This window comes from Anser brachyrhynchus, assembly GCF_964034855.1.
Source record: "Anser brachyrhynchus genome assembly, chromosome: 7".
NCBI lineage: Eukaryota > Metazoa > Chordata > Aves > Anseriformes > Anatidae > Anser > Anser brachyrhynchus.
Genome location: NC_137701.1, coordinates 21311539 through 21337586, shown reverse-complemented (window position 1 = coordinate 21337586; position 26048 = coordinate 21311539). Strand labels below are relative to the sequence as shown.

At 42.9% G+C, this 26048-nt stretch overlaps 3 protein-coding genes across 12 annotated transcripts; 1 reads left to right on the top strand and 2 right to left on the bottom strand.

Moving 5' to 3' along the window:
• Positions 1-5646: 5646 nt before the first annotated feature.
• Positions 5647-14658, bottom strand: LOC308198511 (cilia- and flagella- associated protein 210-like). 10 transcript variants are annotated; one of them, XR_013953969.1, is made up of 8 exons: positions 14263-14658; positions 13502-13658; positions 12232-12371; positions 11335-11527; positions 10708-10872; positions 10024-10130; positions 8778-8974; positions 5647-8276 (listed from the first exon to the last, which is right to left on the bottom strand). XR_013953969.1 is itself a non-coding variant. In XM_080601035.1 (7 exons), the coding sequence occupies exons 1-6, from the start codon at positions 14358-14360 to the stop codon at positions 10029-10031; spliced, it is 855 nt and encodes a 284-aa protein (XP_080457161.1). In that variant the 5' UTR covers positions 14361-14658; the 3' UTR covers positions 5647-8276; positions 10024-10028. The 10 variants fall into 10 exon arrangements, 2 of the variants coding, with proteins under 2 accessions (XP_080457161.1, XP_080457160.1); XR_013953970.1 differs by having other exon boundaries at positions 5647-6064; XR_013953971.1 differs by having other exon boundaries at positions 8778-8944.
• A 662-nt stretch (positions 14659-15320) lies between these two features.
• On the bottom strand, positions 15321-21624 carry CFAP210 (cilia and flagella associated protein 210). Its single transcript, XM_080600989.1, is given in 10 exon segments — positions 15321-15948; positions 15951-16227; positions 16960-17124; positions 17596-17788; positions 18126-18265; positions 19264-19420; positions 19672-19865; positions 19963-20136; positions 20405-20631; positions 21502-21624. Coding segments are annotated over 10 exon segments (1608 nt in total). The 5' UTR covers positions 21548-21624; the 3' UTR covers positions 15321-15913.
• A 51-nt stretch (positions 21625-21675) lies between these two features.
• PHOSPHO2 (phosphatase, orphan 2) lies at positions 21676-23404 on the top strand. The gene has a single exon (XM_080601039.1). The coding sequence runs from the start codon at positions 22091-22093 to the stop codon at positions 22814-22816; it is 726 nt and encodes a 241-aa protein (XP_080457165.1). The 5' UTR covers positions 21676-22090; the 3' UTR covers positions 22817-23404.
• Positions 23405-26048: the final 2644 nt, after the last annotated feature.

Below are 26048 nucleotides of genomic sequence, written 5' to 3'. Positions count from 1 at the left end.
TGGCAGCTAGGGAAGGTACCTTCTATGCCATATTTAGTTTCTACCTGATGAACTTAGTCTGATGCAAACAATGGCTGCCTGTGAGGAAGCTTTCTTCATGTGTGAAGAAAGCTGCATGTATACTACATCATCTTAAAGCTAGGAGGTTTTTGCAATGGGTCCATCATTCCAGTGTTGGTACATCTGTAATTCAGTAGGTACAAATCCTAAGGAAATGACTGTTTTCTTTTGGGGACGAAAGTGACTTTTTTTAATCATGAAGTGAGATAATTTATTTCAATCTTCACTATTAGTATTTTTCTCACTATCAACAGTAGAATTCATTCATGTTTTAAGGCAGCCATCTATGCTTGGGAGTTCTTTCTTTGCCCTAAATTTTTCTCTAGAAAAATTCTTTTCTGAAGTGCTCATCTATGTAATTTTCTGTAACCTCCCTTTTTCTGTTCCACGCTTTCATCTTTGTTTACTGTAGAAAATTGAGCCTGGATGCTTCCGACTGCCCTGCCTCAGTCACTAGTTAGTGGATGTGCAGAGATGAAACAATTACCAGAATTCATAGTAGGTGTCTTCACATCTTGGAAGTGGTGGTCACTGATCAGAACAAGGAACGAGCAAATCATTCCTATTTTTGCTGCTTAACAGTTTATGGGAAAACAATTGCAGTTAAGACAGTCCCTTAAATTTTTAAAACCAAGATTTGCTTTCCTCCTTAAATTCCCACATTCTAAAGACTGTATTGTGAATTCCTCCATGTCTTCTACATGTGTGTCTTCCTCAAACTAATTCCTTCCCTTTTCTGCTTTCCTATTATGCCTCTAGGACCTTACTCTTTCTTTCTTGCCACTGTACCTTCATATACAAGAGCAGGAAGTTGGTTTCTGTTGCTACAGTATTGCCCACATACGTGTGATACCCAAAAGCAGCTGGTATAACTACCTAGTGGGCTGAGAGGGCAGATTTGGTACAAACCCCAACATTTCTTTAAGCCCTTTGAACTACTTGCACTGAAGGCTGGCAAATCTTAATTTCTAAAGTGATGGGCATTAATGTAAAGCTGTGTCGAAGTATAACAATGTTTCAGTTGATTTTACAGCAGAATTTTTGATTGATTATAACTTGTTTTTACCGTCTGTCAGTATTTTTGTAATATAATAACCCACCTTATGATTTTTGTGTGTCCACAGCAGATTAACAGAATTGCTGAACCTGGCTTGCTGTTGTGATCCAACAGTTGTTCTGAAGGAAAATAACAGATATTTATGTATTGAAAGCAAAAGGGAATATAGCATTGTGAGTAACATGAGGAACCCTTTTACAGAACGAAAAAACTAGAAGTTAGTGCTACTTTTCAGTAGAATAGCTTGTGGCGCTATCAAATACTGGCTATAAACTTTTTTTTCTGTTTTAGTATGTATTCTGTATTGCAGTTGCCACTCTATGCAGAACATGCAAAAATATTTCACAAGCATTCCTTGGGTGGATGACATGGCTGTTACTTAAAAGGGCTTACATGAGTGAATGGAAGACTTGTAGTGGCCCTGTTCTGTGTGTAGCAACTCTGGACTCAGTATGACTTTGGAGAAGTTCTAGTGCAATCTTGAGGGCTGTGTTAAAAAGTTAGGCATTAAGAGAATTGTATGGCAGGTCAAAGGCTTCCTCAGTGCATTTACACTGCACTATGCATGCAGTGTGCTTCAGAGTCTCATTTAAAAACTGCAATGGTATTTCATCTTTTTTTTATGGAGCTGCTACACACACAAAAAAAAGCCAACTTTACATTACTCGAGAGGTATGTTTGCACTACTGAGAATATTCTTGCCAATATCACTGAAGGCCATAGAAGTCTGTAAACAACAACCCTCAACTAACTATATCAACTGCTGTAGAAAAGGGTAAAAATAAAACCAGTCAGCAATAAGGAAATCCATAGGAGATAACTTACAAAATTTTAATGGTTTACAAAGTCTTGAATGTGCTTATTTAAAATTTCAAAATGGAGACTATATTCAGTTGTAGTTTGCAGCTGTGTGTAACTAGTTGTTTCAAAAAATCCACTTGTATATCTTTAATATGGGTTGGTTTCTTCGTTATAGTTCAGTAAGTTACTTGTACAGATCAAATGAGCTCTAATTCTTTCACAGCAGGTTAAAATTCATCTGAGTAGGTGGTGCAAAGCTCGTTTTATTTTTAATGCAGCGTGTAAGAAGTTGGGCACTTTTAATTGCACACGGTGGGATACAGTTAAACTCCTGATGTATGCATGCCTTGTCTGTATTGTATTTGGCAAGTTGTTTTAGTGCTGATTGCTTCATTTGCTTAAATTCAAATGCAACAAATGTGGTCTTGTAGGAGGGAGGATGTGCCAGATTTTTGCTTTTCTTTATCCAGAAATTGAGTATGCTGGTAGAAATTCAGTGGGACTGGAGCACGGTCCTTTGGACAGCAAGATGTGCCCAAGCACCACTGAGCTCTTTCCACCTTGTGAGCATGTGGCTCCTGCTCTTGCTGTCCTGGAACCACTTCTTCCTTCAATGGCAGAGCTTTCCTGTTCTCAGCCTCACGCTAACTGCGTTCTGTCAGTGTGTAGGTCCGTGCCATCTTTGGCAGCAGTGTCACATGTTATTGGCCTTTGGCTTGGAGAACAGAACAGGGAGCATATTTCAAAGCAATACTTATGTTTACTGGAGGTGATGAAAACAATGCGTGTGGTTGTCATCTCTTGTTGGGTGGTGGTGGTGGTATATCTAGACGGCAGTTTTTTCTGTCAGTACCTCAAAACTGACCTTACTCCAGAAAATTTGTGAACCTCAAGACTAAAGAACAAAAAAAAAAAAAAGTGCAGGGAGTACTGAACTGTTAACTTTGCAAGCATACAGTTAAAGTGAACATAATGACATGAAATAATCTCCAGAGGTTAGACGTACATTCTTTGTCATACTGGCAACAGAGACTGACATTTTACTAATACCATACAGCCTATACGTATGTAAAATGCTGAAGAATATAGTATTGGTAATGGCCTTGCAAACTTCACCAGAAACAGACCATATTTGATGGTTTTTCTGACTACTGCCATCAACTCTGAAGCACAAATTCTTGGTGGTTGATGATAACAAGGTTGTGTAGACACTACTGCCTGTTAAAAATGTACTGCTGTCTGCTAATTCTTTGGGTGGCACATAGAACTTTAGTTGATGGTGTTTTTCTTTTGTTTTTCAAAGGCTAACAGTTAAATTTTACCTCTCTGTTCTATTTGGTTGATAAAACTTTATCCTGAAACTTTTCACTTGCTACTGAAATCCCACACTATAGACTTCTCTTGCAGTGATCTTTGTCAGATGCCTTGAAAAATTTGCTGTGTTCCACTGAACAATGTCTGATTTGTAATAGTGTTAGCCTGGCAAATGAATTTTAGATTAATGTAAACATAAAAGAAGCAGTCCTTCATCTTTCTTTCCTGGAATTGTTTATTTCTTTGTTGCTTTACTGAAGCAAATAAAGTATTTTTGGACACACCTTCTAGGGGCATAGTAGACTCATTGCTTCACTGATTGGCAAAAATGTGTATCCCTGCTTTTGGGACTTAAAATAGGAAGCCTCAAGGTGATGACGCTTTATCAAAAACCTCTCTTGTAAATCATTTTTGTTTTCCCTAATACCTGAACAACTTTATGAGAAAAGACACAAGTATTTTTCAGTGGTAGCCGTAAGTTAATTTTTGGTCAACTTACTTGGAGTATTTGAGTGACAAAGTTAATCTTCATGTTTCTAGAGTTGATGTGATACGAATGTTAAGAACTCTTACATGCTGCTTTCCTTCTTTTACTGGAAATAGTAATTTTCCGTATGCAGCATTCAACCAAATTATTCAAGAAAATGCACTATCACAATCTGTCAACTCTGCACTTTGCAAAATTTGAATTTGGTATAATTCTGCAGTTTCCTGGCATAAAACTTAAGCTTTCCATTTTATTGCATGTGTACTTTTACTGTAGTACTTACTATTACCTTTGAATTTCTCATGTAAAGAACATTGTTCTAACAAAACTTGTATTCCATAATAAAAGCGTAAAGTAATATTCACTTAAAAAAAAAAAAAAGCTACCCTATCAAAATAAGTTTTCTTTCAATAATCAAGTAGAGAGTTTGGATAGTAAAACAACCCTGAGGTAAAGGCGTATCCTTTCTTAATCAAAGTCATTGTTCATGTGAAATGAGTAAGGCAGTTAACATGAACAAATACAGAGGACACATCTTAAATAGCTTAAATACACATCTATACCTGATTCATTTTAAACATATTTGTATTCATAAAAGCTTGAACAACATAATCAAATAGACTAAACTGAACTAATACAGCACCCTGACTTTAATTAGAAACTTTGCAACATGCAAAGCCCCTAAGTAAACTTCCTATTTTTGGCAGTTAGTCATTTCTGCCTATCTTGTCCATATGCCTGTAACTGTATATACAAAGTAGTTAGTGTGTCACTTTAGTCAATAACTGCTAATTAAAAGAATGGGTGGAAGGACGGGAAAGAATTTAGGTCTATTAATTTATCATCTGTTGTAAGATGAACTAGGTAGTAACTGATTTCCTTCACCAGGTAAAAGAATTGTGGTCAATTATTTAAGTAGTGATGTGCACATAGTATTTCACGAACAATATGGAAGTCTGTCTCTTGAACATTTTGTAACCTGTAGTTCTCAGCTGGGAGAATGAACCCTTCATATTTAATCCACAAGCTGTGCATTTCATTACTTTCCATTAACAATTTTTTTGGCATATTTGTTAGTATAGTCAATATATCTGCAAAGTGTGCCTCTTACAGTATTACTTAACTTCTGTATGTAACTAAGAGTATCATACATTTCTAGTTCCAGTGATATTATAACTGGTGCATTTAGATGTGCTTGAACATTCTGAAGTGGTTTTAGTATGTTTACACAACTTTACAAGCTGTTGTGATTTAGCATCAGAACATTCCCTCTTCAGTTGAACCAAGATTGATACAGTCTTACTGAAGATGGGAAAATTCAGGTTTTTGTTTCATGCTAAACTAGATGAGTGAGTTATAGATGGAATTGCAGCTTTCTACTACAGACTGACAAATGACAGGCTATTCACAGTCTCCAACATAAAAAAAAAGCAGCTATGTAATGAAGCTGATCCACTGTCTTATCACTATCATGTTTTTAATAATCTTTTGAAGTCTTGTACTTAAATATGGTAGTCTTTTGGGAATGGGTCTGTGAAGCAGAATAGTTCTCACCAGTTACAGGAGATGTACCTATCTGATGTTATGAATTTAAATACAGTGTTAGGACAGCTGACAGACATTTTAGAACCAAACACAGGGATGAGCTTTGATCACAAGGGGCCCTAGACCAGTATCCCCTCCTAGTAACCTGGCCATGCCAGCAGCAGTGTTTAGGAAACTGCAGAAAAGCATACTCTACCTTTCTTGCATTTCCTACAGTCAATTAAGAAACTTGAGTGCTAGACAGACAACTGTCTTGCTGCAGGCACCTCTTTCCCAGAAAGGATTAGAGATTCAGCCACTTTCAATGTAGACTTCCTGTTTTCCATTACATTCGCCACAGTAAAATTAAGTAGAAAACTGTTAAGAAGAAACACACTCAGCATTGGTATTACTGCTATGGGCAGCTATTTTAAACAATTTACTTTTATTATTCGCTCATTTTTTTTAAGCCAAAATGTAAAGTTTTAATTAAGCTTTGAGGTCTAGTAACATTTGAGTACAGCACATCCAACATCACAAGTGTTCATATACATATGTAGATTGTTACCTCTTGACTTCCTAGAAAGTGACTCTACTGCTTTGTTTCATAATAAAAATACTGTAGCTGCTGTGTAGCTATAGCTGTAGTATTTGAGCTGAATAGTGGCAGATTCTGGCAAACTGCATGCCTTCCACCATATTCCAGAGTTAGTTTCAGCTGTTAGGCACTGACAGATTTTGCAGGCACATAAGGGTTTTTAGAAGACCGTGGCTAGCTTCTTATTCTTTAGTGGATGCTTCTGTACTTGTCTGCTGTATTTCTGAAGAAGAAAGAAACAGAGTTTAAGTCCTCCTTTGTAATTAGTAATCATTATTCAATGAAATATGAATTGAGGGGTGTAATTGAAACAATCGTCCTACAGCAGTAATGGCTTCATTTTCCCTATTTCACTGTATCAGTTGCTGGATGTGTAGTTTCTAGATCTTGGTAGCCTCTCACAGGATCAGACAGCCTGATCCTGTCTCTGGTCTGCACAGTAACTCTTGCTTACTTCCAGTAAATGTTGCCATGTTCTAGGCTTTACCTCTTTTAAAGAAAAAAATGAATAGACCAAAACAGGCCAAATCACGTGCTACTCATTTGGAAGGGGGAAAAATTACTACTATATTAACTGATCTAGTATTGAATTTCATTGGGCCTGCAGTTATGATGCGTAAGGCCTTCAGTATATAAAAGAATTGTACGTTTCTCTGGATAATGTATTGGAGATAGGAAACCCAGAGAAAAAAATAATACCATTCTGGTTTATACAAGATAATATCAAGCAGCTATGAAAAACTATGCTTTAAGGCTGTTTTAGATCTCTTTAAAGATTGGTTTAACAGATTAAATGGTGGGTTTGAATCACTTACATATCCCCTTAGGTATCTAGCACATTTCCTTTGTGGGCTCTCATTCTTAATTGCAAAGGCCACAATAGACCAAAACCAAAAAGCTTAGATTGTACTGATGGTGCTGCAAGAAGGCCAAGGGAATGACTAGATAGATGGCACTGCCAGAACAGGGAAGATTCATCAGAGACTAGGATGCATTGCCAAGAACAAGGAGGAAAATTACGTATTATTTATAGCATTTTTCTATTTCAAGAGATACTGAACATGTAAGTTAGTAACAGGACTCTGAAAAAAAAAAGTAGCTATTAAAACAGAATGAGTTCTTTGGCCTAAAACCACCAGAGACTTAGAAAATGTTTTCAGGAATAACAGCCAGTCTGTATTGGCACCTGAAAATGTCAATCCTTAATCACCCCATGGTGCCAACTCTACGTTTCAGTGGTAGATTATTTCCAGTTGAGCATCCTCTTCAACCTTCCTCTGAGCTGAGCAGTAGCAAAGACTAACATTAAAGAACTTGAATCGAACTAGTAACTCTACCCTACAGAACACTATCTGACAGTAAAGAACTGCACTGTGAGTGAAGTCAAACCAACCTAGGACAAGGCATTTTTGAAAACTTCTGTCCCACTTCCTATGTGGAAATTGCATTAGATCTGAAGAGACAACACTGCTCATAGCTATGCAGGAATGAGTCGCATTACTCGAGAACATCATGCTTGAGCCTGGAAGCCCATGTCTCCATACTTAAGTTGCCAGTCTATTTCCACAGAGTTGATTGAGGTTTGAAAAAAAAAAAAAAGGCAGTTGGATTCAAGGTGTCTGTTTCAGTCCCTCTGAGGGGACTTGCCTTTCTAAGGTCCTAGCCTTCTTACAGGACCACTGCCTCTGACATTAGATGTAGTATGACCTTCTGAAGCAAGGCAGCATACCAACAGAGAGGGTAAGATGTTGAGCAAAACCAGTAATTCAAGTTAAATAGTCATTTCTCAAAGCATATTCTGATTTACTAGCTATTAATTAAAACTTTGGCTAATAGCCACTACAAGTAATGACAGTAGGCATTAGAGAGTACCTCCTGCTTAGCAGATTTATCAGCTGTATTTGAGCTTCCTGTATTTTGTTACCATCTTTAAATAGTGGCAGAAAAGTACCGCTGGTGGTCAGGTAAGGCTTCCTGCCTTACTTGCTACATCTTCAGAGCCTTCCCAGATAATGACTCTATCACCTTCCTGGCCACTCTAAGCCAGTGACCATGTTCCTGCCAAAAGGGGAATTTTCATGACATTGTCTTATCTCCCATATCACTGTGTTGTATCAATCACCTGACACTACTGAGACAAGTTTGGCTCTGCTGTATTTGTACCACCCTTCAACCAGCTGCAGGCTGTTCTCTATCCTTAGCCTCCTCCTTGGCAGACTGAACAAGCCCAGCTTTCTCAGTTTCATTTATTTCTCATCTCAGGCTGTTCAATAGCTTTCATGTTTCTGCTTGCACAAGGAGCTGTTCTCTCAGCTTCTTCCCAGTCCTTTTTTCTTCCTTTGTGTTCTTCAATATATCAAACATAAAACTGACTTTAGTCTTCTGTATTACTCTTGCAAGAAGCTTTCCATTCTTGCTTTTCAGAGGTAGGAAAACTGAAAAGAACAATGAAATGTTACCAAAATGCTTTGTCACTAAAAATTCTAGAACCTCGATTTAATTCCATGATCTAAAAACACTTCTTTGCAGTTTTACAGGGATCACCAACAAGAGTTAGTCATTTAGAGCAAGCACACAAAGCATATGTATCTTTGGAAGTCAGTAGTATAATGTGTTCAATTCATGCTGTTTTTTTTTCCATGCTGAATGTGGTCAAATGAATCAACGCTTAGTACATTTAGAAAATGCATAGGATTCCTACTTCACTTTATGTATACTGAAAGGAAGAATTGTTTCCTGGTGGCTGAGTTTGGTACTTCTGTAGACACAGAAAGTAAAAGCGGGTATAAGACCCCTGGAAGCAGGCTGTAGATTTCAAGTGCAGACATAATCTACAGAACAAGGCTTTTTCAAAAAAAAAACTGAGCAGGAAATGAGGCTGCAATCCACCTTGCTTCTTGCTGCTGTGGAAGTAGATTAAGACCCATTTAACTCACCAATTACACAGTAGTCAGCACATGCAAATGTGCACTTAGCGATGCATTTGGAGCATTACCAAGCTCTGCAGACTTTCAGCACAACTCTTACTGTAGTCAATGATTCTTCTCAAGGCTTCAGCTTCTGCCATCCAAAAGCTTTATTAAAAGTTTGCATTGTTTGCTTGCTGGAAAGAGTTTGAAGTAATAAAAGAGCACTGGCTCAGAAAGAAGGGAAATAAGGGAAATAAATTTTAAATTTTTCATTAGTGGAAAAAAGAATTTAGAGACTATTTCAGAAACTAATTGCCATGCCCTCTTTAAAAAAAATCATTTCCACTCAAGTCAATTACTCAAAGATAATTGGAAAGAACTCTGCATGACTTTTACCTAATAGCACAGCTGTGCTAGCAGTTGTTTAGATCAGAAGAGAGTTTGAGATAGGTCTCTTGATTGTTCCTACTTACCATGCTTTTGTTCACATTCCAGAGTGATCATAAACTAAACCCTTCTGGATAAAACTTCAACATGTGCTCCTACCAGGATGGGTGCTGAGCCACAACACCAGATGAGCACTGTTCTGGACAAGCCCCCCTGGACATGCATGTGCACCAAGTTCTCAGTAGCGACGTCCTTGCTCCACAAACAGGCCCCTTTTGGGCCACCCTAACTAAAGTGGGTACAGAGCATCAGCTGCTCCTAGCCAGGTCCTGCTGTCCAGAAACAGCTCAGCAACCCACACCACAGCAGGTCTGACCAACCAAGACAGCACTTGGGCCTGTGCCAGCTCTGAGGAGGTCTTGGCCCTGTTCTCAGGCAGGGCTTTGAGGGGCATGCAAGCTGCAACACTCCCACACGGTTCCAAGCATTCGCTCAGCCCGAGTGAGATGAGAGCTCACATACATTTGTCAGGAGGAATGGGGATGGTGTTGTACCAACCAAACTTCCCCTCACACACTTTTTTTTTTTTTAAGTATACTGTATGTAGATATACTTCTCCACTTTCACAGGTGTCAATTTAACTGAAATAAATTTTAAAAGTCACTAGCTGATATTTCACCACATCCTTACTGCATAGTCTCCATGTTCTTTCATAATTTTCTGAAGCAGTATTTCAGCTGAGTCCTGACAGTATTCTGTACTATCTTAGAGAGAGAAAAGAGAACTAAAACCTGCTTAGAAAGCCCACATCCACATTGTGTTCCCTCCTTGGACATTTGGACAGGAGAATAAAAGTTGTGTGCATTCATGGCACTCAGTTACTTACTGTCTTCATCTCCGAAATTTTTGCTCTTTACAAAAAGCAGCCTCTCTCTGAGCATCATAATCCAAGTCTGCTTGTTTTTCCTGCTCTTTTTTTGCCTTCTTTTCTGCCTGAGGAAGAAGAGAGAATAACAAAGGTTTTTTTTGTTTTTTAAAACACCTTTTCCAACATGCATTGGAAATTCGTATCACTTTCAGCCCTACAAGATATGGAAAAATGCAAAAAAGTTTTCACAAAAACAGTGTTACCTTATACAACACACCTTGAGAGGAAAGGCTTTGTATAAGCAGCTCCCACACTGTGACAGTGACATCACAAGGACTTGAAGAATGGGGTCACATGCTCAGGGGAAATGCAAATGCAGAAGGGGCATCTGCATTCCTGAGTGGGGTCTCCTGAAGCCATAGCTGCAAAGTGCAGCTTAGTGATCTTTCTCATCACCTGCCCTTCCAGGTCATCCTCCCTGACCAACAAGGGCTGAGAGAGCCCAGAAGAGACTTCTGTGCCACTGCTGAGATGTGAGTGGCCCCCAATGCCAACATCTGGGGTGCATACAAGATTTAAAAAAAAAAAGACAAAAACCACAGCATGCTTCCTCTCCCAGCCCCTCAGACAGTCTATCATACTGTTGCTTTAGATGCGTGCTACTTTCTGAAGGGGCTGACAGGGTACAGCACTTCTATTTACCATTTGCTGGAGCTGAATCTTCTGTACTTCCATACTTGCATCACGTTGTCTTTGTTTCTTGGCTTCTTCCCCTTCCAGGTAGATGCGGTTCTTCTCCATAAACGCATGGCATTCTTTTTCATTTTCTGCTTTTTCCTCTATCTCCTTCTCCAGTTTCATCTTCACCTGAATTTTACACAAGAGAGGAGGTTAGCCAAGTCGCTAGCCTGCCAGTTTGAAGAGTCATGTATTGCCACCAGCCATTCTGCAGGCCAGACACAAAAGCAATAATGATGCAGCCCTGTGTCAGCACTCGCTGGTAAGCACAATCATCATAGCTGGCCAGTGTCCAAGCCCCAAGTTTCCAGCAGCACCAACAGATGCGTGCCCAGTATGAGGTGGGAGAGGGCAAGAGGACCCCAGGAAGATGTCAGCAGACCTGATGAAGCATGCTAATCTCTTGCAAGAGGATCCTCCCATGTGCCACTTGCAACTTGCTTAAGGAGTTGGGTGTAAATAAGAGGCAGCTGCTAAGTGAGAACATGCACAAGTGTCTAACAATTGCTATGCAAAAACCCACAGTGTTTCTAAAAGGTATTTGGAAGGATAGGAGAGAAAGAGGGATAAGAATGATTTTTTTTTTTTTACCACAGTGGCTCTGTGTTCAGCAATAGATTCAATGGCAGCCTTATTTTTTGCTTCTCTTTCTTTGGTTTTCATTTGGTATTCGTCTTCTACCTCTGCAGCTCCTCGAGCAAAACGTTCAGCTTCCATCCTCAATGTCTGATTCATCTGTCCAGCTAGTTGTTTAAAAGCTTTGTCCTGATGCTCTTGAACTAGCCTGCAGTAGAACATGAGCTACCATAACATACCAGCAATATATGCTCAGCTTATCTGAGGCACTGCTCCAACTAGAGCCAGCAATCCTGCTTCCACCCTTCTATCTTCTCTAGCCACACAGGCCCACCCATTCAGCTCTTTGACATCCTTTTACTGACATGGCAAGTAAGCACTCCCTATTTTTTTTTCTGCATGCTTGCTTTTTGTTGCTATAGTGAGATGGATCACACAGGGAAGAAGCCACCTAACCCACTGTCACTGCTAACCCACTGTCACTGCAGACAAATGCTGGGGGCATTGGCTGGAAGCAGGAAGCAAAGGGTGCTTGTTGTGTTGGCTCAGGAACAGCATACCCTCTCAGCTAAACAAGTAAACAATATTTCTTCTATTACTGTAAGAATATTAATACTGTTGCCTAGTTAAGTCAAATATGTTCCTTCTTTCTCAGAGAAGGACAGGCAACACGCTGATGCAGAGATTTGCATTTCAGCATCTAGGCAACCTGAAGACTTGAGAGTTTACCTACCCCCACAGTACCAATTACTATAAAACTGATAGGGTTTCATCTGAATTGTCTACCTTTTTTCAAGTTTTACTCACAGAAAACTTTATTGCATCAGTTTTGATTTTGCTGATGTAAGAATTCAGAGTAACATTTGTCACAAAATTTAGTTGAATCTTAACACTGAAAATACCTCCACGTACCTATTGGTCTCTGCGTCTTCTTCTCTTCTCAGATCAGCCATCATTTCTTTTCCTTTAATGTAAGCCCTAATCCGATCATCATCTTCGTCTTCTCTTTGTTTCTCTTCATCTTTAATTACTTTCTGTTCAGCTACATGCTCCTGTTTAAATGGAAAATAACTGCTATTTTTATACAGAATGAGATTTCAGAAATATTGAATGGGGAAAGATAAATCTATCAGAGACTTCACGCCTAACCTATCATAACAGTTCTTTGATTGTACCAGTGGAGAATATATAGAACAGAAACAGATGGAAGAAAATACTCAGGACCTAATTATCACAAATGACCACAGAAGTAAAATTAGTAATGTACCAAGTGGCAAGGGCTTGGTAACAGGGGGCTGCAGGAGTGACCACTACAAGTATGCAGTTGCAGCCCCAAGCACGATACCCTTACGGTAGGCTTTCTTATACTCCACCAGCTGTTCTCCCATCCCATGTGTCATTCACACAGAACAGACTCTGAAGGACAAAAAACAGTATGTCTGTAGAACTGTAAAAATATCAAGCACAAGGCATTTTGAAATCACAGAGAAGCGGCCATTTTAGTGTATATTGATTTTATTGCACATAAAAGGTTGAAAGCAAATGGAATAAAATTTGCTTAACTGTGGACAGAAGGGGTGGGGTGAGGGACAGATGAGGGGAAGGAAGGAGGGTTTGAATGGGAATTTTCTCCTCTTAGTCTCTTGCTTGACAATGATTTGAAGTACCTCCACATCAGCCTCCCTGCTCAAGCAGCTGTTGGGGGAAGGAGGTACAGAGAATGGAAAGATAGGTGTGGTGAGTAGGTCTTCACAAGTTTTCTAAGCATCTCTAATCAGAAAGGGAAAGACAAGATAAAAATAAAGTCATGTTCAAAGACTCAGACTACTCCCTCCTCCTGACAATGGAAAAATGGGCTTAAAACAGGGTAGGTACGTGGAATCGAAATCCAGGTATCAAGCCAAGAATATTCCCTGATGTCTACAGCAGATTTTTTCATTGTAGTCCAGTTAAAGTTCAGGTGTCACATCAGGACTTTCCAGAGGCCCCTCCCAAAAACAGACAAAAGAAAGACCTAGCCTGCAGCTTTCAACATCAGTATGTGACCAAACACTGCTACTGAAGCTACCAACAAACCTCCTGTTGTCATCAGGCCTGTTTATCCATAGCCCTAATGCAGTTGTTTCATTCTATACAGCTGCGGTGAAGCGAGCACTGAACTCTCTGATTTCTTCCTACTTACATGATGCAGCCTCTGGCGTTCAATTTTTTCCTCCTGTTCGTTTTCCTTTCCTCTCTGAATTTCCAGTTGGTACAATCGGTTGAGCCTTTGTATTTCTTCCCCTTCTCTTCTGTTTTCCAGCTTAGCCAGGTCTGCCTGATGCTTGTGTTCCTGTATTCTGAAACAGGAAAGGAATGGTGTAAGCGGGGTGGGGATTCCGTGAAGTGAGCAGATAGGGATTCTGCATGTCTACGGGTACCTGAACACTGAAAAATCCGGTATTTTAAAGTGAACGGAGAACATCGGATCAAAATAGAATCACACATTTTTAGGTGGCAGCTGCAAATCCTTCAGCCAGGGTTGACTTCTGGCATAAAGAAGCACTTAGAAATTTCCCAATTAAGCCAGTACTAGCAAAAGCAAACTTGACCAGCAGATGGGTTTGAGTAAGAGATCCCATTTGAGCATCTTAATTGTTAGCCCACTGCCTGCACGAGTTCGCCCTTTACCATCTAGTGGCAAGCTACTACTTCCAAGCAGTGCCAGCACTGACTAAGACAAAGAGCAGCCCTCAGCCCACGCTGGCTGCAAGTATGACTTATTATGGGCTGGGACAAGCGGCAACAACACGGTCTTTTGCCTCATGGAGCCCAGGGCGCGGGGAGGGCCCGACGCAGCGCCGCGCCCGAACCCCCGCTCGCCCCGCACCGCACCCCGCCGCCCGCCCCGGGCCGGGCTCGGTCCCGGGGCCCCTGGGCCGGCTCCGGGCGGCCCCGACTCACTGCGCCAGCTGCTCCCTGGCCACGGCCCGGCGCTCCGCGTAGCGGCCGCGCTCCCGCTCCGCCTCCCGCTCGGCGGCGCCCGGCTGCTGGTGCTCCATCGGCGGCTGCCTCCGCTACGGCCCGGCCCGGCCGCGGCCTGTCAGGGAAGCGGCGCTGCCTGACGAGAGGCGCGATCCCCGCCGCCACCGCCCCTTTCGGGCGCTTCCAGAGCGCGGAGGGAGGCAGCGCCTCAGCCGGAAAGGGCCGAGCGGCCGCACAGGGCGGGAAGGGCAGGGCGGTGGCTCTGGCAGCGGCCTTATAGCGGCACCGCCCCGCCCCGCCCCGCCGGCTGCTGACGGCACCGGCGAGCCAGGCCCTGGGGAGGAGCGGGGCGGTTCCAGAGCCGGCGGCTGTGCGCTGCGGGAAGGTAAAGGGGTAACTGCCCTCGGCCCTCACCTCTGGGCAGCCCCTTGCCTCCTTCCACAGCCTGCCTCTGTCAGAAGCCGGGCTCAGAGTCTTGAAGGCCCCCACAAGACCCATTTTCCAAAGTAAAATATTATCAGACATCCTTTTAAGGAAACCCTCCTAACTTTTTAGAAGTCGTTCCCCGGTTTGGCCGAGAGACGGGCAGCTCGGGGCGTGAAACGAGGGTGGGCGGCAAAGGCAGGCTGCGGGCGCCTTGGGCGGCGCTTCCAGTGGGCCCAGAATAGGGGAATAGCGCGTTTGGAGCCCAGGGTGCTTGCAGGGGAAGTCGTTATCTGAACCCCTAACTCTGTGCCACGTAAATACACTGGTAAAACTTCAGCAAGGAAACGAACCTTAGGGAGCGAGGTCTGTACATGGCTTGTGGTGGAGAGTAGGCCCCAAAGAGTTTGGTGCTGGCTGAGAAATCTGAGAAACGAGTTTAGATCTGACTTTACCTACTGCAGATTGAATCACCGTTAGTCTTTTTGAAAGGCTGGTCAAACTATGTTGTTTCTTCTTGCCATGGTATTTTTGTAGTAGCTACTTACAGCTATATTGGGGCTTACTTGCCTTTTAGATGACCTTTTAAGGGCTGCGGCCAAACCACGTTCATATTTTCACATAACTAAATTACAGCAAGACATTAATTTTATAGAGGTGGTTGCAAAACTATAAAAACTGCAGTACTGTAAGTATTCTAGCTTCTGCATGTATTTGGTTGCTCTTTTGGTCCTGTAGATTCTGTAAATTTTTTTATTAATTTTTTTTTTATTCTCTCATTATGGGGAATACTGAACTGGAAATAGGCTAGTGAATAGTGTGACTTTTTGCACCCGTGTTGGGAATTCGTATTGAATTAATAGGCTGTAGGGCTGAAATACCTGGGACAGTAAATTTTAAGAAAAATAATAAAAATGTAGCAGCAATAGTGAGCCTTGGGCAGGAACAGGTTATGTTGATCATCAGTTATATGGGATGCATTGCTGTCTCTAGTTAAATAAGCTGACTTTCATGAAATACAAGCTAGTGATTTTTGAGAATACACTCAATTCTCTGGAGTTTATTTTTTCAAATGGTCTTCCAGATTCATAGGGTATATTTAATGTAGATCCATTTGCAGTCTTGACTCTGTCCATAAGGTTCAAAAAGGTATCTTTTTAACCACATGAAAACTACTTCTGTCTTTCCTTGCTGTATAGTTTCAATGTTATTTCATATTTTTATCTTCCTGTGCAGTAGTCAGCAACAAGGAGGTAACTGGGTCTCAGCAACATCCTGTACTTGAAAACTAAGATTTATTCCCTTGCTTCCTCTGGAAAATGGCCCACATCCAAGTCCTCTTATATCTCTGGATGCTTTGAGGAGAGGATAGAGATTATGTGTAGTCTTGGACTCTGATTCAATAACTTGCTTGGCATAGTTCTGAAATTCACGCTCCCTACAAAGTGCAATAAGCTGTTTCTGAGCATCGTAGTCCAAGTCTGCTTGCTTCTCCTGCTGTTTTTTTGCTTGCTTTTCTGCCTGAAGAAGAAAAGGGGATGACAGCTTAGTATTTCTTTCACAACACAACAATCTGTGGAGTCTTCGAGAGGGTAAATTTACAAGAGATCTGAGGTGATACTAAGTAGTTCATATTTGTCAAATATCATCCCTCCCAAGTTCTCTCACCACTCACCCCACCACAAAAAAGGGTACATTGAATAGCTGAGTGAACATCAGCATTTGCTGCTGCTCTTTGGAGATCTGCCCAGAAGATACAAGAGACCAGCAGCAGTACATAATAACCCAAGACAAGAAGTGATGTGTCATTGCAAAACAGCCTTGACTTGCACAACACCCCTGAGAGGAAAGACTTTGTATGAGCGGCTCCCACACTGGGACAGTGACACCACAAGGACTTGAAGAATGGGGTCACATGCTCAGGGGAAATGCAAATGCAGAAGGGGCATCTGCATTCCTGAGTGGGGTCTCCTGAAGCCATAGTTGCTAAGTGCAGCTTAGTGATCTTTCTCATCACCTGCCCTTCCAGGTCATCCTCCCTGACCAACAAGGGCTGAGAGAGCCCAGAAGAGACTTCTGTGCCACTGCTGAGATGTGAGTGGCCCCCAATGCCAACATCTGCAGTGCATACAAGATAAAAAAAAAAAACACAGCATGCTTCCGCTCCCAGCCCCTCAGACAGTGTATCATACTGTCGCTTTAGATGCGTGCTACTTTCTGAAGGGGCTGACAGGGTACAGCACTTCTATTTACCATTTGCTGGAGCTGAATCTTCTGTACTTCCATACTTGCATCACGTTGTCTTTGTTTCTTGGCTTCTTCCCCTTCCAGGTAGATGCGGTTCTTTTCCATAAATGCATGGCATTCTTTTACACTTTCTGCTTTTTCCTCTATCTCCTTCTCCAGTTTCATCTTCACCTGAATTTTACACAAGAGAGGAGGTTAGCCAAGTAGCTAGCCTGCCACTTTGAAGAGTCATGTATTGCCACCAGCCATTCTGCAGGCCAGATACAAAAGCAATAATGATGCAGCCCTGTGTCAGCACTCGCTGGTAAGCACAATCATCATAGCTGGCCAGTGTCCAAGCCCCAAGTTCCCAGCAGCACCAACAGATGCATGCCCAGCATGAGGTGGGAGAGGGTAAGAGGACCCCAGGAAGATGTCAGCAGACCTGATGAAGCATGCTAATCTCTTGCAAGAGGATCCTCCCATGTGCCACTTGCAACTTGCTTAAGGAGTTGGGTGTAAATAAGAGGCAGCTGCTAAGTGAGGACATGCACAAGTGTCTAACAATTGCTATGCAAAAACCCACAGTGTTTCTAAAAGGTATTTGGAAGGATAGGAAATAAAGAGGGATAAGAATAGCTTAGTGGTGGTGGTGTTTTTTACCACAGTGGCTCTGTGTTCAGCAATAGATTCAATGGCAGCCTTTGTTTTTGCTTCTTTCTCTTTGTTCTTTTTTTCTTGTTCGGCTTCTTTTTTTGCAATGTCTCTAGCAAGACGATCGTCTTCCATCTTCAATGCTTCACTCATTTGGGCAGCCAATTGGGTGACAATTTTGTCCTGACGTTCCTGTGTTAGTCTGCAGAAGAACATGAGCTATTGTAACATACGCACCTAGTCTACCTGAAGCATTGCTGCTACCAAACCCAGCAGTTTTCTCTTCTTGCCACACAGCTTGCACTTCTGTTAATCTTTGTACTTTGAAGAGGGGAGAGATCACCCCCTCCCCCAGACCTATAACTAATGAACCTGTGAAAGAACTTCCTTTTTGTCCTGAATTCTCCACTTCCCTATGAGTAGAATTTAATTGTAGAATAACTGTGATTTTTTGTTGTATCATCAGCCTGAAAAACTTGAATATGACAACTGTATAATTCTTAAGTTAGATACACTTGATACTCAAGCTTTGTACCCACCTACGCATTTCAGCTTCCTTCTCTTTCATCAGCTTGGCAATCCTTTGCTTTGCTTTGAAATGAGCTCTAATCCGATCATCTTCTTCCATTTGTTTTTGTTCCTCTGCTGCTTTGATTATTTTCTGGTTAGCTACATGCTCCTGCATAGGCAAAACAGTCCTGATATAACAAATGAAGTTCAGAAAATCTAGACCTTTGGCTGCAGCTTAAAAGAACCACTTCGTCTTCTGTTCTCTCTTCATGTTTTTTTCAAAGAGAGCAGAAAGGAAAGGGATTCTTCCTCTTATGGCTCAAACATGCATGAAGGAGATGGTAGATAGGAGAAAGGAGAAGGGGAAATGAGCATCAAACTGCTGCTCCTCCAAACCATTAGGCAGATCAGCATGCAATGCAGGGAATATTATCCCTCGCTGCCATCCACACACATGGAAGAGGGGGATGTGGAGAGGAATGGGACTGCATAACCCCACCAGTACTTACGCAGACTGTGCTACTCCTGGCCCACCTCATCCAAAACTATCCCAGTTTGAGCTTAATCCAAATCCTAGCTGACGAGGAGTTTTCTAGAGTTCTATGTAAAAAAAGTACTGTCTTTTGCGTGCTGGCCAAAAGTGTTGTGAGGCATGTCTTGTTTGCATTTAGCAAGTGTCTTTGAAGGTGAAGAGGGAGGGCAGCAGATCTTGACAACTTTTCTAAACATATCTAATCATAAAGGGAAAGACAAGTTAAAAAGGTATTTTTATGTTCACAGACTCAGACTACTCCCTCTTCCTACCAAATGAAAATGGGCTTAAAACAGGGCAGGTACACGGTACCTCAATCCAGTTTTTAAGTCAAGGAGACTGTTCCTTGATGTCTACAGCAGACCTTTTCATCGTACACCAGTCAGAGCATCAGGTGCTGATGTTACCCCTTCAGACAAGAGAAGGGACTTCCACCCAAGAGGCCCTTCTCAAGAGCAGACAGGAAAGACATGGCCTCCAACCAGCAATGTAAGGATATGACCTAATGTTGGTAAAGCTGTCAGCAAACCTCATGTTGCCAGCAGGCCCATTTAGATAATATTAACACTATTGTTTTACTCCGAGCAGACAAGGCAAAACAAGCGTTTTGAACTCTCTGCTTTCCTGTCACTTACACGATACAGCCTCTGGCGTTCAAGTTTTTCCTCATGTTCCTTTTCCATTTTTCTCTGCATTTCCAATTCGTACAATCGGCTCAATCTCTGTATTTCTTCTCCTTCTCTTTTGTTTTCTAGCTTAGCCAGATCTGCCTGACGCTTGTGCTCCTCTATTCTGAAACAACGTAAAAAGGAGTTAAAAAAATGGGTTAGGGACCAAGTGAAGTAATGAACAGATAGGGATTCTGCTTGTCTATGAGTACTTTAAAGAAATATGGTATTTTGAAGTGAAGTTGGGTATATTGTCAGATGTAAACAACAGCAACATTGTGTGTAACTTTCTGTAAAACCTTATAGAATGTATTTGTGAGAAGAGAGTTTAAATACATAATTAATCAACAGTAACCCTATTTTACTATTACTTACTGTTCCAACTGATCTCTGCATAGTGCCTGTCGATCCATATAACGTTGATGTGCCTTTTCTTGCTCTCTGAGAATAGCTTCTTTATGCTCACGTTCTGCTTCTTCTTCCTTCTTTTTGTTAACATCTGGCTTGAACTTTTTAAATTCAATTTGAGCATCTCTTTCCTTTAGGACCTCAGTAAGTAGCAGTGCACTCTACAAGAGAACATTTCAATTAATTTGCATGTTCAAAGTGTTTAAAGAAATTCAGTACAATTTGAATTTAAATATTCTAAATAAGTTGTCAACAAACATGCAACCCTTTCACTCTTTCATTCTGATAGTATAGATAAGTTTTTGCTTGATCAATAGCTTCCTTCCGTTTTGCTGCTTGGAACTGTGCTTCTTCCAAATCAAGTAACTTTCTTTCTTCCTCTTCCTTTTCTTCACGTAATTTTTTGGCTTTAAGTTTCCTTTGTGCCTGGCCCTATAATGCAGATAAAAATTCACTTTTTTAGAAATCACATTTAAAACTATGGATTAAAAATGTATAAACCATTCTGAAGGGGGTGCAGTGATTTTATTTCTTTTTAATTTAGCATTTTAGGTTTAATTTGACAATTAAACTATTTATACGGAGCTTAGTTAAAATACCTATTTAAAAGCAGGTGTTAAACTAAGGGAATACACCTAGAAATATTATTGTGTTTTTGCCTATATGAATCACCTAGTTTACAGATGTATCTTGTACTTACCATAATGGTATTGGGCCAGTCTTTTACAGCCGCTTTGGAGCGTAGGTGCATTTCCTCACGTTCTTTCTTCTCAGCAAGGATGCGTGCTGCTTCTCTACTTATGTTGCTAAGATTGTCCTGCATCCTTTCCCATTCCGCTTTTGGCAATATAATAACTTGACGAAGATCTACTCCATTTGGAAGAAAATATCCATCTAGAACACTGTTTTGTACAAAACTGTGTGATGCTATGTAGAGGGAAGAAAAGATACTGAGGTTACTTGGAATCACAAAATCCTAAATTCAAACCTGCATCAGGATTTCAATTCCTGCATATTATCAACACTGAGTTGTCCTAACAGTTACTCTCCCCGTCCCAGTACCCCAGAGCTATGATGGAGTATCTGTGACTGTTCTAAGTGCGGGCAGCGTGTGTACTTGGGCCGTGGTGCTGAGCGATGTAACCCTATGCACGTTCGTGTAACAGGTTCGGCCTGTGGTAACTAACGCCTTGCAGACGGTATTTGGCCATGGCGGCCAGGAAGCGTTCCCAAGAGGAAATGTCTGGGGAACGGTGCTGAGGCCGTTCTGCTGGGGGTGGGGGAGGCAGCAGTAGGGGCACAGGCTGTGCCTGGCCGCCCTTCTCCGGTGTGCTCACCGCACCTACTGAAACAGACCGGGCTTGTCCGAGCAGTGCCTTGAACTGCTGGACGGACGAGCATTTCCTTGTGTTGGGCTACACACACGTGTGCGGGCATTCCTACGGCCTTTAGGTCACCGTTGGGCTTCAGGTGGCCAGCTGCATTCCCAAGGGAAACTCTGCAGAGCTGCGTGCTGCCGGCAGCGCGCCTCGCTCCCCTGCGCTGCACGGCGCTGCCCAGCCTGAGGCGTTCGGGGCTTTCACCGGGGGCCGCGCTGCTGCTGGTAACCCCAGCCCGTTTCCAGACGCACCTGCCTGGGGGGGGACCCGCCCGACTCCCCCTGCCCCCGGCACCCCGTGGCTCCCCCGGCCCCGGGTGGGCTCCGCCCCGCGCCCCCGGGACGGGCAAGGCGGGTCCGGGCCCGGCGGGGGCCCCGGGGCAGGGCCCCGGGACGCCCCCAGCGCCCCGCGCACTCACGGGGCAGCCGCCGCCGCCTCCCGCCGGGCCGCGCCGCCGCCGCCATGTCCCGGGGCGCTGCCGCTGCCGGTGCCGCGTGCGCGCTGTTGCCGCGCAACCGGGCGGCGGCGGGCGGGGCTGGCGCGGGGCGCGACGGGAGCGGCGGGGGTGGGCCTGGGCCCGGTCCTGTCCCGTCCGGGCCCGTCCGCGCTTCACGGAGGGGCCGCGGCTGCCCCGCCGCAGCGTTCGGGCGGGCTGCTCCCCTCCGCGGCCACGGCGGCAGCGTCCGGCAGCGCTGCCCGGCTGCGGGAGCCCCGCTCGGTCGCGGTGGCGGCGCGGGGCCCGGCCGGTCCCGCAGCCCGGCTCTGAGATGGCGCCGCCGGGCCGGGAGCTGCCGCGGGCCGCCCGCCTCGGCCTCGGCCTCACGTCCTGGAGCTGGAGTGGCCGCAGGCAGTTTCCTCAGTTTGTGTCTTTGTCTTAGCTTCCTTTTCCCGCATCATTTTTCTCACCTGAGCACAAGATCGGGGTAGGAGTTCAGTAGTTTCTTTTCTATAAGTATTTCTCTGTTTTTTTTTCTTCTGTTTGTTCTGTAAACTGCCCCTGGACAGCTATGAAATTTCTGTTGGTTTTTGACTTTGACCATACGATTGTAGATGAAAATAGCGACACCTGGATTGTGAAGTGTGCTCCTGGGAAGAAGCTTCCTAATGGATTGAGAAACTCCTACCAGCCTGGGCACTGGACAGAATATATGGGCAGAGTCTTTGTCTACTTGGGAGACAGCGGTGTCAAAGAAGAGGAGATGAAAAGGACTATGACAACGATCCCTTTCACTGCGGGAATGGGAGATCTTCTGCATTTTATTGGCGAGAACAAAGAGCTTTTTGACTGCATAATTGTTTCAGATTCTAATACAGTATTTATTGACTGGATTCTAAAAGCCGCTGACTTCCATAAGGTGTTTGATGAAGTGTTTACAAACCCTGCAGCATTCAGCAGTACTGGCTACCTAACTGTACAGAACTTTCACACCCACCATTGTCCAAAGTGCCCTAAAAACCTTTGCAAAAGGAAAGTTTTAAAAGAATTTCTAGATAAACAGTTGGAGCGAGGAGTAAGTTATACACAAATTGTATATATAGGGGATGGCGGGAATGACTTATGTCCGGTAACGTCTCTGAAGAAGAATGACATTGCTATGCCCAGGCATGGGTATACCTTAGAGAAAAGGATTTCTCAGCTCACCCAAGATCACAGTCCTGTAGAGTGTTCTGTTCTGGTTTGGTCAACTGCTGTTGAAATAGTGTCTTACCTGAAGCTGCTTATAAAGGAATAAGTCAGGTGATAAAAGGAAACCAATATAGTTACGCCTTCTTCTTTCCAGGAGAGAAACACTGCATGTGCATAAAAGCACAAAACTAGAACTGGGATGCCATCTGAACCTATGTTTTATAAACACGATACAAAACTGTGTGTTCGATTTTGGCAATAGTGGGAAAGTGATATTAAAATGGCTTTCTAGCATACTACACATTCCAACATCAGTGGAAAAGGGGGTGGGAGGGTTGCAGGGGGAATTGCCATTAATCTTCTCCCTACCCTGAACCTTTACTGCCTGCATGTGAGATCTGTTCCATGTGCTCGAGGAAAGGAGTGGGATTAGTGCACAAAAGAAAGAAATAATTATTTACTTATAAAGAACTTAAATTCTTAACTTACCAGGACCATGGTTCTGGAATCATTGGCTTTGAATACTATTTAATCAGGGTAAATGTTTAATTGTAAATGACTTGGTATGCCTCTAATCTTGTTTGATCTGAAGATGCATTTATATTTTTAATATACTAAATATTTTACCAAGCAAAATTCCTTTTTAAGAGTTTTAATTAAAGACAATAAAAGTTACTATCAGTGACAAAAGCAACATACGTGATTTGCGTAACGTATTCTGCTGGCCTGTGTGTTGTTAGGCACCTGTTTTTGTCAGGGCCTGGGGAGAGCGAACACAAGTGTAGGCGTCAGTCTTTGGATACCACCGTTTACATTGTCAGTCAGACCCCTTCTCTTTTGGAGAACAGTAAGAACGGTGCGGTGCTGTTGACAGGAGAGTCACTCTCCCGTTCCCCTGACTACCACCCTGACCGCGTGCGTAGGGCTGCCCCTGGTTAGATCTTCGTTGCTGCCCACTCGGAGCCAGCTGGGCGCTGTTTCCTCAATGGGTTTCTGCTGCAGTGCGCGGGCCCATGGAACGGTGCGTGTGCGCACGTGTTTACACGGTTTTGCCCGTTCACTCTTGTCTATGTGCCCTGCATAGCCCTCTCACGGGCTGTGAGGGAGCATCTCTGCCCATTCTAACTTTTAATTGGAATTCACCTGCCCTTTAGTAGTTTCAGGAACCATCTGTGACCATGGAGTCTTTCTCACTCACAGCGAGATGAGCCCTAAGACTTGTGCTATGCGTACAGAAGTATGTCTCATTAAAGTCATGTGTTTTCATGCCAAATGTTTTCTTCGTCTCCCAAAATAGGTTATAGTCTGCTATTGAACTGATGTCTGTTCTCTACCCTTACGTGCCTTAGTAGCTGAGAAATTGGTCTAACTTTTGCAGTAGTTCAGTCGCAGGTGTCCAAGATGTAGCTCAGCAACCTGCAATTGCTGTAGCTGTCGTCTTCTGTGTTGTCTGTGCAGCACTCTTCTCATTTTCTTATGGACACTTGATGTTGTCACTACCTTCTTTTTCGAAGTTGAAGGTTTTTGGGGGTGGTCTTCCCTGTTTTGAGGGGAAATCTTGAAGATTTCCTTTGAGTACTGCCTTGTACTGGGGTTTAGCCCTTCACCTATTTTAACTAATTACAGCAGGTAGCTTTAGCAGTTTGTTATCTAAGGTGTCACAAGTAATATACTTGACTTCTTAGGGGCACAGCTTTAATGCTAGATAGTTGATAGCTGTCTGAGGTGTTCATACTAGAGATCTTACCTTGTTGGCTCGTGTAAGGGCACAAAGACAGCATCTAACTGATGGGCCTGGACAGTTTTAAGTTTTCTGATTTGCAGGTTGTACAAAAGTGCTAATGGCTGTTGCATAGCACACTATTGTGTAGTTACTTTTTAAAGTTGTGTATGTCCTTCATTCTGGATGTGCTGCTAAGTGTTAGCAGGTACTGCGCCAAGCCAATCTCTTCTGTGCTCTTCATAACCTAGCTGCAAAACAGTTTGCCTTCTGTTTGTCCAGTTATTGTCCAGATCTCACTTCTTGCTTATGTAAAAAGCAACGAAACAAACAGAAAAGCCCCAACCACCTAGTATATGAATAATTATTCATTTTTTTCCTTCCACTTACATTAGGTTTCCTAACATTCTTTACCCATAGGAACCTTATCTTGTAATTTGCTATATTGCTGAATCATTGAGTAAGACATTAATCTCCATAGTCAAAAAGGAATTGTTTTTATTTTTTGTGATATAAGCAGGAGATGAGAATAGATTAAGCAAAGAAAACTAATTGAAAGATTAGCTATTATGATTCAATCACTTCAAGTACAGGGTAGAGCTGATGCTATTTGCTGGACAAAGTGTGTGTTAGAGACAGAAGGAGCTTTTCCATTCCAGTAGGTAAGCCATTAAGCAATTAATGAGGTCTTGTGTTATTTTTTTCTCCTCTTCTGAAAATAAAAAAGAAATCAGTTTTCTGAAGCACCACAATTACCACATTTTTCCACATTTGGGTATAAGGGAGGGGAGATGTGTACCTCCAGATTGTGAAGTCAGCTTCAGCTGGTAACACAGCCAAAAGAGAAAAGAAGACGACGGAGCAGATCCTTCAAAGGGTACATGTTCTGTACTTAGTGTTGCTGACCTGACTTGCTGGGTGGCTAAAACAGCATGCCCTGGGGAAGTGGGGGAGATGTCCAGCTTCTGCGGAAATGTGGTAACTTAGGTAAAGATAGGTTAAGGAATGCATAATGGGAGGCTGCTGTGCATATGGGAATTTTTCTGTATGGTAACAGATCTGGTACTACACACAAGCTACTGTAAGGAGTAATTAGCTGTAATACTATGCCCTGACCTTATGTGCTAGTGGGGTGGCCAAGAGCTGAGAGAAGTTCATGCATATCCGTAGGAGCTGATGAAATGGAAGGTGAAAAATAGCAGCAAAACAAAGCCATTGGCTTGGGGGCATACAAACAGACTTGGGGCCCTAGGAGGGAATGCTCCAGATTAAAATAAAGTGGAGTAATGTAGCTGTGGGACAGGCCCTGGTGAGGCTACTGCTAAAGCCTGGGTTGCACCACAAAACTCATTTCCTGGGCTAACAATACAACAAGAGTGCTTGGAAAAAAAAAAAAAGAAAAAAGAAAAAAGTCAAAGATGTGTGAAGGATTTGTTGGGTATTTTTAAGTCTTGCGCTGCTACATAGAGGCCAAGGGAAAGTGTGAGTCCTGTTGCAGCCTGCATGTGAGCAAGGGTGGTGGAGGAGATGTCTGTATACACCTTCCCACTCAGATTCCTTCTTCAGTTCATGCTTTTGGTGGGAAACTGGAGGAAGTACCACCAGTAATGCAAAGAAA

Bases quoted from the DNA above. Each gene is read 5' to 3' on its own strand.
- PHOSPHO2 (XM_080601039.1), top strand. From the start codon at position 22,091: ATGAAATTTCTGTTGGTTTTTGACTTTGACCATACGATTGTAGATGAA.
- LOC308198511 (XM_080601035.1), bottom strand. From the start codon at position 14,360: ATGGAGCACCAGCAGCCGGGCGCCGCCGAGCGGGAGGCGGAGCGGGAG. The intron at 12,372-13,501 runs GTAAGTAGGAAG...CCATTTAAACAG, and splicing joins AACGCCAGAGGCTGCATCAT to GAGCATGTAGCTGAACAGAA. The intron at 10,131-10,707 runs GTAAATAGAAGT...CTTCTTCCTCAG, and splicing joins AGATTCAGCTCCAGCAAATG to GCAGAAAAGAAGGCAAAAAA.